General features: G+C 47.5%; 1 protein-coding gene across 1 annotated transcript in view; it reads left to right on the top strand.

Moving 5' to 3' along the window:
* TTLL9 (tubulin tyrosine ligase like 9) overlaps positions 1–12,008 on the top strand; it is a 93,490-nt gene that overhangs the window by 49,021 nt on the left and 32,461 nt on the right. The window contains exons 6-7 of the mRNA XM_085619507.1: positions 229–297; positions 5,649–5,739. Of these exons, the coding sequence (XP_085475633.1) occupies positions 229–297; positions 5,649–5,739 (160 nt within the window). The remainder of the gene's footprint in view (positions 1–228; positions 298–5,648; positions 5,740–12,008) is intronic.

Below are 12,008 nucleotides of genomic sequence, written 5' to 3'. Positions count from 1 at the left end.
CGATGATGGACTGCAGCAAAAGAAGGAAACACATTGCTCTAGGTTGTAAATCATACACATACCGGACAAACATTGATTTGAAAGAGATAGTTTGGGGCTTCTGACATTAGTTCTGGTATTGCTTGTGTTGTCATGGGAGCATTGCACAGGTGATTTATGCTGCCACCTACTCTGAGTGCTTTGACACTGCAGTATAGTTTTATTCTCACCTTTCTTGCTACTCTGCAGGTTGCTCGATCACAGGGCCGGGGTATTTTTCTCTTCCGAAGACTGAAGGACATCATGGATTGGAAGAAGGTGAGACTATTTCTATTTTGTAAAATGTTTCTGTGATTAAAGCAGGTTTCTTGATAGTGCTTGGAGCTGTTCAATGCGTGGATCTGCTAGTAAAATGCTGTTGCGGAAAGGTGCTATCCCCTAAAGTAGTTTGATTAGTAGGTATTAGTGAATGAATGGAAGTAGGTGAGTTGAGTGAACCATTTATTAGAGGAAATTTATTAACCAGCTGGAGAAGCTTCAGATCTATCTTCCATTCTCTCCCTCGAGTTGTACATACCTGCATGTTTAGAACAGTATAAAAGAATCAATTCTAAATGTGTATTGGGCATGTAGTTGGATTACGTAATGAGATGTTTATGCTGAATATGACTTTAGTGCAATTGTAAACTCACAATTCTTAAAGGGGCTGTGGGGTACATCCAAAGCGTATTGTTCACTCTAATCGAGGATGACTACTATCCGTTGACACTACTATGGTGAGATTGGTGGTCAATGGTAGTAATTGTTTGCAAGGATACAAGATTTTTCTTTGCTACACCTGGGTGATAAGGCTACTTTGCCTATGGGCGTAAGGGTAACTAGGTAATCCTTGTGTCAAATATTGTCTTGTCTCTAAACCCGCAGAAGCAAAATACTATTGCAAGCTCACTGAATTGCCAGATGCGTTATCCCTTAAGATTGGTTGTGGTGAATCAATGTAACTGTTGGTGTTCAGTTGGTTTCAGTCTCAGGGAATGATTAGGTGCCGGTAGAAGGGCACAAGGGCCTCACAGATGAGTCAACATTTGTTTTAGTTGTATTCCTTCCACAACTCAAGGCAAAAGGACTCAAGAGGCACACAATGGCCTCAGAAAGTTCGAACTTAGTTGGTAGGTAACACATTCTTCTATAAAATGTAGAGGGAGAGATAACTTGGGCAAGCTTGTGCTTCATTAACAGTTTGTCCTGATGGCTTCTCATCTCTCTTAGCTCCTCGTTTTGGCACCACAAGCACAGCGTTGCATTATGCAGCCTTCTCAGTACTCGGATCATGGCACGACTTGTATCTGAAGCTTCCTAACATCAGCATCTAGCCAGCTGAACTTGGGCTGTGGGCTGAATTCAGACAGGGTCTTTACTCTTAGTCTAGTCTCCCTCCGTGTCTCCTTTTAGGAAGCAGAAGCTTAGTCCTAAGTCCTGATATATGTTCCTCACTCCTTCAGGGGAGATGGCCAAAATATTCTGCCTATGGTAATTGGCTTTCTCGTCCGTGTTGTACAGAAATCTTCCAAGTCACAAGGAACATTTTGAATTTCCCCAAAAAAGAGATGGCTTACATTCAGAAAGTGTGGCAGTTTGGACCAAGCCACTAACTGGGTGAAAACATGTAAAGCACCAGTCATGAAAAGTGTGGCACCAGTCTCCTGCATAGGAAAATAAACAGGGTAGGTTAGATTGAGAAAATGACTACTAGGATTGCATATGGCTACTGCTCTAGGGACATTGTGCCCTACCCCCTGTAGGAAGTGGAGAGAATTGGTGTTGGGGGGGGGGGGGGGGGCAAAGGTTGAACAGAATGGAGGCCATTCTGGCTTTTTACTACCACAAAAATGTCCTTGCCTTGGGTCTGTGCCTTCAGTCTCTGCTCTTCTCTGCCTTTGGGCTCATTTTACACATGAAGCCTTCTCAGCAACAGGAAACCTATAGCTCTTGTGCAGGGCTGGGTAACCTGACTTACCCCCTTTCCAGCGGATGACAGCATATTCTAAATGTTATGACAAGGGTTATTCCTCTTTCTCCTCCTCTGTATCTGTGGAAGATGCCCGTGTTGATTTATTTTAACATGAATTGACAGCAATCCACATTTCAAAGGTATCAGCCCCTATGATTGGGCTCTAGTTTTCCCTCTTCTGATAACAATTTTGGTTAAATACTGCACCCTCAGCCAGTCTGTAAGTTGTCTCTTCACTTCTTATTTCGTAAGATGTGGACCAGTTGCAGGATCCTGTTTAAAGTGCAGAACAGGTCCACGCCATGTGAGGTTCTCTGCGAGGAAGAAAAAGAGGTAGACTAGAGTAGAGGCAGCCCACACTTCCTCTGCTTAATCGCCGCTGTGTCCACTTGTATATCCATATAGCATGGATTGGAGGGAGAAGCACATCACATGAGCCTGGGCCCCATCTACATTGGTGAAGCAGAACTTCTCAGAATTCAGTAGAATTCTGTGGGACAACACACCATTATCTTTATGCCCCTATGAGACCATGCACCATTTATCGATCTGTCCCAGAGGAACACTAGTGGCAACCCCACTTGCACAAGAGCCTCTGCTGGCGCTGTACACTGTATAGGCCAAGGCACCAGTGATTTAATATTTCTATTTCCACAGGTGCCTGAGATGTCCCATTGATACTTTCTAGGGTCTTTCCCCTACACCCCCTCTGATCCACTTGTCCCTACACCCTAGTGGCTGAAGGAAAATGCCTGGGTGGACCATAAGCCTAAATACTTTCATTATGTTTCGTCAATTTAGAAATCCATCGAGGAAAATTTCTGTACTATACAAAATATGTATTTCGTCATACCTTTTAACTTGAGGTTATTTTCACTCCAAATACAAGTGGCCCTTCAGAACTTTTTAAAACAATTAAAAAACCTGCCACTCCTAATGTCCCCAAGAGCTTGAGCAGCCCTGCACTCTGTGATAAACTGGCCGACTTTTTTAAACAAAAAGTAGAAATAATTTTCTCCCCGTTCACCCTAATTGACAAAAGGGTAAAAGTGCGGCCACTCATGGAAGGACTTGACAGTCCCTGCCCTCTACCGGTTTTAGAACAATTTGCACCCCTTGAGATACCAGAAACAATCAAACTTCTGAATTCTATTCGCTCTGGAGCCCCCACTGATCCTTGCCCAGTGCTGGTTATCAAACAAATCCCAGAAGTTATCGGGACAGCACTTACACCCCTGCTGAATGCTATATTTAGCCTGGGCATATTTCCCAAGAAGTGGAAGAAGGCCTCTGTTCTTCCTTTGTTGAAGAAACAGACCCTAGACCCAAAAGACCCCAACAATTATAGGCCAATTTCACGGCTTCCACTCCCAGACAAAATTTTGGAAAAGCTATGAATATTCAACTCAGTCGGTTCCTTCAATTTAATAACACCCTTGATCCGTCCCAATACGGGTTTAGACCAGAAATAGCACTGAACTGGCTCTAATAAAATCCACGGAGGAAATTAGAGAGGCCCTGGACAAGGGAGGCAATGCCATACTGATCCTGCTGGATCTGTCCGCGACCTTCGACACGGTCCATCATGAAGTGTTGATGGACCGGCTGTCTGACGTAGGAATGGAAGGACGAGCATGTAAACTCCTGCAATCATTTCTATCCGATAGATTACAAACGGTGGATTTGGAAAGTAATATGTCAAAGCCATTTTCCCTCCCATGAGGGGTGCCACAGGGCTCGTCGCTTAGCCCAACGCTTTTTAATATCTATGTGGCACCCCTGGCAGGAGTCATTAGATCCTTTGGCTTCCAACTCACCTCCTATGCTGATGAAACTCAAATAGTGTTGTCATTGACAGAGGGGGTGGAAAATGAAACAACGGCACGTTTCCGCTATTGTATGGGTGCCATCTCTGGATGAATGTCCTCCAACTGTCTCAAAATAAACTCTAGCAAAACCGAGGTCATAAAGTTTGGAAACAATCCACTTGTGTGGACACCCGAATGGTGGCCGGAAGACCTGGGACCCTGCCCCTCACCCACTAGGAAAGCAAAGAACCTCTGGGTGTTGGTGGATAATAAGCTCACCATGGATGACCAAATAAGTATGGTGATTTTGGCCTGCGTTTTGCCACTCAAAATCATAAGAAAAATCAAGTTTTTTCTCTCACTGAAAACAGCCTTAAGACAGTGGTAACGGCCCTTATAATGTCACGCCTTGACTACTGTAATAACTTATATCTTAATGCCCAAATACAACATATTAATCGGCTTCACCTTGCCCAAAATGTTGCAGCCAGACTGCTGTCAGGGACTCCGAAAGTTGTCTCTGTACAGGAGAAACTTAGAAAACTTCATTGGCTCACGGTCAAACAAAGAGTACGTTTCAAAGCACTTTGTACCGTCTTTAAGACCATTAACGGAGTAGGACCTGATTTCCTGAGGCATACATTTCAGTGGTACATCCCTAGAAGAAGGTTGCGCTCAACAGGAGCTAAACAAGTTCTAGTCCCCTCATTCAAAAAAGTTAATTGGGGAGGCAGGAACTTTATCACCTGCGCTTCTAGGGCTTGGAACGATCTTAACTTTGATCTCAGAAATGCCCCAGAGCACACATCTTCACATTCCCCAGCAGGCAGTGCTTAGCGCCAGGACACCCCAGGGTAACCGTGTGCTCTATAAGTGCGATTAACATAACATAACCTAAAAGGGATTCAATTTAGTGAAAGTTTCTGTGATGTACCGGGGAATTAGCAAAGACAAAGTTGTAGTAATTGCTCTTTGATGTCTCAGAAACCTGGTGTTTGACCTGCATCGATTTGAGAGATCCCTTATTGTGTATTTGAAATGTTGAGAGAGATTATTTCACCAACCGCAAGCACAGCCTGTGCCACTGGGTCTCTGCAGATAGAATGTTGCTTTTAAACAATATCCCCTTGTAGTTAACGTGGGCCACAGGCCCAATGTTACAGTGTTGGGCAAATACATTATGAGTTGCGGTTCAGCTGTAAAAGGTGCCTGGGCGTCTGCTTTGCTGATCACCATTGCAACTGTTGCACTTTCTCGAGTGTAAATAAAGACCTGCATGTTTGCTAGAGCACTGGAGGCAAGACTCCCAGAGTCTCAATACCCAGATAGGTTCTCTGTCACTTTTGAGCAGTGCAGTAGTGTCAAAGGCCTAGGGACATTAATATACTCACTTTAGAACCACACAGTAACCTCTGGCTTTCCCATGACCAGAGGAAAAGGCCAAGCATGAGGTCGTGCAACTGTGATCATTTAATGCTCGTGCTAATCTGGCGGTTGTTATGCCGTATAAGCTATACATAGAGGCAAGTTTGGTGTCCCTTATACTGGAGGGACCCCTGAATGGTAAGGTTGATAAAGGAAGGTCTGTATGTGAAGTCAGCAGATGTTGCTCCACTTGGATATGGAATACATGTCATTAGGCATGTGGTGGGGTGGTTACAGGTAGTGAATGACGCTGTGAATAGGTAGGTCGATGACATCTTTTAATGTGAGTGGTGGGAAAGTGCAAGGAGTGTGTGTAGGCTAGGTTGCCCAGCTCCATAATTTTACTAATATAAAGAAACCCACGAGGAGGAGTGTGCAAGGCAGAAACAGTGTCTGCATTCATTATCACTTGTACTGTCTTCCAGGATGTTGGGCGTTCAGATGATCAGAGAGATGAGGTCCCTGTGGAAAACTATGTTGCCCAGCGCTACATTGAGAACCCCTACTTGATTGGCGGTAAGTGGGGAAAAAAACCACCCAGGGGACTCAGCGTTTACTCGGTGTGAAAGTCCAGGGCTGCAGACAGCTATCTGCCTTCTGTGTGTCATGGTATGGCTAGTACAGGCTGGACATTGACGATGTAGGAACGGGAACCGATGACGAACATTCTTCAGAGATTGGGTTGTGTAGCGGATAGAATTCAAGAGTATAAGGTCATTGACTTCCCACATGTGTTCCCGCGTGCTCCGATGAGCACATATTCTGTAGGGCCATATTGGAATCACATTGGGATGCTCGCTGGAGGAGGCTGACTAAGAAGTCTCTGACCACAAATGGTGTGCGTTGGGGAACACGCTTCCAGCTCAGACGCAGATCAATGATCACCCAGTAAGCATCTCGTGCTGTCATCTGCTAATTGCTGTGCATTACTGAAGAGCGGATGGCTCCTGCCAGCTGCGTGCCACTTACAGTGATGCTATATTGTAACACACACAGAAGGCTGATTTGATGATTCTTCTGTAAATGCAGCCGTGCATAATTTGTGCAGATGTTTGGAGGTGACTCGAACAGCACAGAATTTTGAGCAATGGGACTCCGTTTTCATCATCAAGCTTTGACCAAGAACAAAAGAGAGAAAAGCAGCAAGGGGAGAATGAAGGACAAGGAAATGGTGATAAAGGGAACATGCAATGGAGAACTCGTGGGTATCGCCTTTTGCCAATGCTTTTTTCCAGATGCTGTTTAGGGGAAAAAATTAGTTATTGCCTCAGCACGAGGATGTATATGCATCGTAGTTGTCATGACACAAAAGCGGTCCCAGCTTGATGACATGTTTGTGTCACCATGCATGCGTGCACATTAGTCATCCAGCCATTTTGGCTCGTGGAGGTACATTTTAAAACCGCGCTCAAATCACATTTACTTAGAGTCGGCCATTTGGTAAATTGCTGCTGTCAGCCCTCTGAAAAAGTTATTTAAAAAAAATAAACTAAAATAAAAATGGGAGAGGGCAACGGAGGGTGGGGTGGGGAAAGCAAATAAATGTTGCCAAAGAGTGCCAGGTGTGAACAGGAAGGGGCTTGGAATGGAGAAAGGAGGCTACAAAAGAAATATGAGCATGGTGGGGATGTTTGATGGCAACAACCGAAGAGTTAGGAAGTCACAGAACAACAAGGTAAGCCCTACACTTTGCCCACACCCAGTCAGATGGCCATGCACATAAGCAAGAGTTGGGTGCACGTGCCTGCACTCCAGTTACCCGCTAACTGGAGGGTCTTTGTTACACTTTTGCACAGCAAGGCTGCACCACACCGAACACAACAATGCTGATAAGGGGTGCTGGAGACTTGGGCCTGAGGAGGCCTTGTTCCAACCTTGTGAGCATCAGGCGAGCCTGCGAGTTACTGATATATCTGTGGTGATAATCCTCCCAGATTGATGGGATCAACGGTCATAAGACTTCTGCAGCCGAGATCCTGGTCACTAGCTCCACTCCACTGCACTGTGACCAACCACCATGGGTAATTACCCACCCTGGCACCACCGGCACACTGATCCTACTTTCCATGGTGAGTAGAGGCACTGATGGAGCTGCACCAACTTGGATAGATGGGCCTGCTGTGAGTATAGTCTCACCCTAGAGAGACTCGCCATGAGGCCCAAGCACTGCCTGCATCGAAGGGAGAAGAGGCTGTCTGCCATGGTGCTGTCTGCCTCTCCACTCACCAAAGAAGGCTGCTACAAAATGCAGGGTGAAGAGACACTGTCCGGCTCCAACACCTGCAGTTGCCCTTTCATTGCTGCACAGACCTCTCTCCTGCACTGGTGTTGCAGGACTCGCGCCAGAAGAGGAGAAAGCAAGTTGCTGATACAGTTTCTCCTCAGCACTTCCTACACCTCCAGCATCGCTGTCCCAGGGTAGGACACGAGAGTCAATAGCCCCCTTGGCCTACACCAGCCGAGACACTCACTGGCAAGACATAAGAGGCTTCTGGCACCGGCGGGCCCCACAATCTGTCCAGTAGCGGTGATGCACAGTGCACATAGGCCCACTCTATTCAAGCGGAGGACCCAATCCCACCTTCTAACAAGAGAGGCCACAGTGTGCATCGACACACCCTGTGGCCTGCCTACACCAGAGTGTGCTTCTGAAGACGAGCATCTGCCACCCATGAATCGCTGTCTGTTGCCAAGGCTGCTAAGGACTGCCATGGTGCCACTCGCACCACAACCGCGGCTACTAGGTGCATGCCCTCCGGTCTGGCAGACAACAATGTTGACCCAGCCCAAGAACATTGATGCCACATGCCATGACTACCACAGCACATCATGTGCTGCTGGCATAGAATCAACTGATCCTCAAGCTACAGTGGATGAGGCTCACTTGAACCAAAATGACCTGCCATGTGGGCGGCTCCTCCTATGACAAAGCCCCTGCACCCACACCAAGGCGCACACTTAAACAGTAGGTGCCTACCACTGTCCAACCACCTCACTGAGCAGAGGATGCCATGAAAGTGCCTTTACCACAGGCAGACAGTGGTACTCACTGCCTTTCGCAGTCCATAACTCAAGGGCCATTCATTGTATTCCAGAATTGAGTGCAGTAAGGACAGAGATGGCTCCAAGCTCATGCCAACCTGCTCCAACATCCTGCCATGGCAGAGTCAGGGACAGCCTGGGGGAAGAAAAGCACCTGAAGGCTCTGGTACCATGTATCCCAACCACTGGGATCTGTACTTCCTGCCAAGAGACTGCCTGTCCAGCCAGGGCCTGCAGTCTGACAAAGTAAATGCAAAGCAGAGAAAGGCAGGTGCTTCACAGCTGTTGCATGGCCTGAAGCTATATTGAAGGAGGTTAATGCAGATAGGGCCCAGCACTAGCATAGTTCACTTTCCACAGCCAGGAACTCTGCAACCAAACTCTGGCCACCTAAAGACAGGGCAGGACGGCATTCAGAAATCATGTCACTGCATAAGTTGAACTGCCTCCAACTCCTGTTGCAACTAATTACCCCAGATTTCAGCCTCCCTGCTCCTGCACTCCTCTGAATGTCCGTGGGGAAGAGATGTGGCAAGAAGACAGACCAGATTGTCTGACACCCAGAGAAGGTGAGAAGATTCGACACTCACCCTCTCCTCAACGCAAAGCTTACTGCCCCATAGGAGAGGCCTAGTTGGCTTGAACGGAAACAAAATGCTGTGCCTGAGCACTAAAAAGAAGAAAGTGACTATCAACTCCACACAAGTTAAACTGAAGCCCGCTCCTGTGAATATGAGGAGCAGAATCCTGCAGTGGCCTCTGATCAGGTTTGACCATGCCTGAAAATCACCACAACCGACTCAAACTGCTGGTGCAAGCATCAGTCAATAACAGGCAGGCCACTGATGAAGAAAGACGACGACTTGCCGGCCGCCTAAAGGGAGAAATAGGAATAAGATGTACGAAGGCACACAAGAGTCTCTACCACTGCCATCCCACAGCAGCTGTCCATAAACTGTTGCGGTTTGCCTCAAACGCTATGGAACTTGCACTAAAAGGAATCACCAAAGCCCATGGGCGTAACACATTTCTCTGCATCTCCTGTGGTGCAGGAGAACCTCAACCCTTCAGGGGGGCCTTTATTCAGCCTGAGGTTTGTGAATATCAGTGAAATATGGGAGACTCGGGCCCCTCGATGTATTTGGCAGGGGAGCCCCGTCATTTTGTGCTATACCACTGCCAATAACTTGCACATATTGAATGGTTCGCCAACCACCAACACCCACTGGCATACGAGGTCCATCCTGCTGCCAGCAAGCAAACCATCTTCACACTTAAGAGAAGACTCAATACATCATAGAAGAACCTATTAGAAGGCCTGTTAGAGCTCTCCCTAGAGGGAGGACTAGGGCTGCGAGCTACTACAGAGCAGCATTGAGTCTCTACCTTTCCAGCGCTATTAATTGTGATTTTTAGATCGTGTTTGTGATTGATGCACTTTTTACTATAAGGGGGTTTGTTATTCCTAGAATTAAGTGGGAATTGTTTTGAGGTACTCTGACACCCCTACACACGCTACTCTCTTCGCTGACAGCCTCGCCCAGCCGTTTTTTACACCCGGTTGAGGCGGCGGCGGGCTCCATCTTGGGTGTGGGCAGGGGCTGCGCTCTAGTCGCGCCGGCCTCCCACCCTCCTCATCACCTATAATGTGTGTAGGGTTCAGATGGCGCAGCGGGCTGGCGCAGCGGGCGCGCCGGACGCGCGCCGAAGCCGCGCCTAAGCCAAGCCCGTCTGCGCCCGTCCGCGGCCGACCGTGGCCAGGGGCTCAGACCCCTACATCTCGGGCGTGCCGCGGGCAGTCCTACACAAGTAAGAGACTCCGAGACCTTTGTCCCGCTTCACGCACGATCTGTCGCCACTTGATGGAGCCACTTGACCTGGGTCCATGTCCTCATTGTACATTCAGAGGGAGGTGTCTAGTGCCTGCCGTCCCTGACCCTGAAGCGATTATTGCTAAAGGGGGGCTCTTAAATTGTAGATCCTTCACCAAACATTCCCTTCAGCTGTGGGATCTCTTACTAGATGAGGACCTGCATATATTATTCTTAACTGAAACCTGGTTAGGAGAACATTCGGATCCAGTTATAGTGGATACCATTCCGCCAGGCTATACCCTCCATAGACTTGATAGAGAAAAGGGAAGGGGAGGTGGTATTGCCATCATTGTCAAACAACCTTTTGAGTGTGTTCTAAAACCAGTAAAAATTGATAACTGCGAAGCTGGTGAATTTAACATCAAATTGACCCAACACGAGGCAATTACGGGCATCCTAATTTATAGACCTCCTGGCTCTTTGGGCAACTTCCGAAGTAGTTTACTGGAAGGGGCTACTCAATCTGCGATCAAACACAATAAAGTGTTGGTGTTGGGTGATCTGAACTTACATCTAGAGGATCCCCTACAAAAGGAGGCAGAGGACGTCCGTCTAGTCCTACAAGAATTACAACTGGACTTGATAAGTGTTGCAGCTACACATCAGAGGGGTCATTGTTTGGACCCTATCTTCGCGAGCTGGGACTTGATAAAGGCACTTACACCGTGTCAGCTCCCTTGGACAGACCACTTTTTGGTCCCTTTCCAATGTTTTTACCAACCAGTTAGGGCCATTGAGAACGGGTTGGGAAATATTAGGAGACGGAAATGGAAACATTACTCTCAAGAAAACTTCATATGCGCCATCCAGAAAGCGCAACTACCGCATGCTATGGACAGTGATCAGGCGAATAATGAATTTAATCAGCTTGTGATTGCAACCCTGGATGAGATAGCCCCCATGAGTAAGGGTAAAGCAAGGGAAGGCAGACAACGTACTGCCCCATGGTTCACTCCAGAACTCCAGCAAATCAAGTCTAATTGTAAAAAACTTGAAAGGAGCTGGAGAAGGAACCCGAGCGAACAAGGTAAAAACAGTTATAGCTTAGCACACAAAAGCTACCAGTATGCGGTGCGTAGAGCTAAAGCTAAATATTTCCAGACACGCATTGAGGTGGCCGAGAGCTCCTCACGCGAACTGTTTAAAATATACAAAGAAATATCTTTAGTCTCCAGCTCTAACACCCCCCTAAGGGCCACCGTGGAGGGATGCAATAGAGTCGCTAACTTTTTTTCCAACAAAGTTAAAGCGATTTATGCCTCCTTCACCCAACAACCAGATAAGGGCATAGATTTTATAGCAGGCAGGTCGCCTGTGGCCCTTGACGCCTCGTTGCAAACTTTCGAGGTACCCGCCGCTGACAGGCTAATAAAGATCTGTCGCAGTGTGAAGTCCGGTTCCCCTAACGACCCGGCACCGGCCTGGGTTATCTCAGAGGGCCTGGCAGCCCTGGAACCTTACATCAGACATGTTTTACAGACCTCCTTTTCCACGCAACGAGTCCCTGAGGAGTGGAAGAAGGCCATAGTTCTGCCAATAAGGAAAAAACCGAATGTAAGCATGGAAGTGCTGGAAAACCTCAGACCTATCTCCTTATTGCCGTATGTGGCGAAAGTGGCTGAGAAGGTGGTCAATGCTCAGCTTACTGAGCACCTGGAGAGAGGGAACTTACTACATCCCTCACAATCCGGTTTTAGGGCGGGCTACTCTACGGAGACAGCACTCTTACGGGCCTCTGAGACTTTAAGAGCTGGTGCGGATGCAGGACATACAATGGCCCTGATCATGCTCGACCTCAGCGCGGCTTTTGACACCGTAGCGCATTCCATCTTGCTACGGTGTCTGAGCGAAGCTGGGGTCGTGGGCCCT

This window comes from Triturus cristatus, chromosome 7 (assembly GCF_964204655.1).
Source record: "Triturus cristatus chromosome 7, aTriCri1.1, whole genome shotgun sequence".
Classification (NCBI taxonomy): Eukaryota; Metazoa; Chordata; class Amphibia; order Caudata; family Salamandridae; genus Triturus; species Triturus cristatus.
This window is presented reverse-complemented; position numbering and strand designations above follow the sequence as displayed.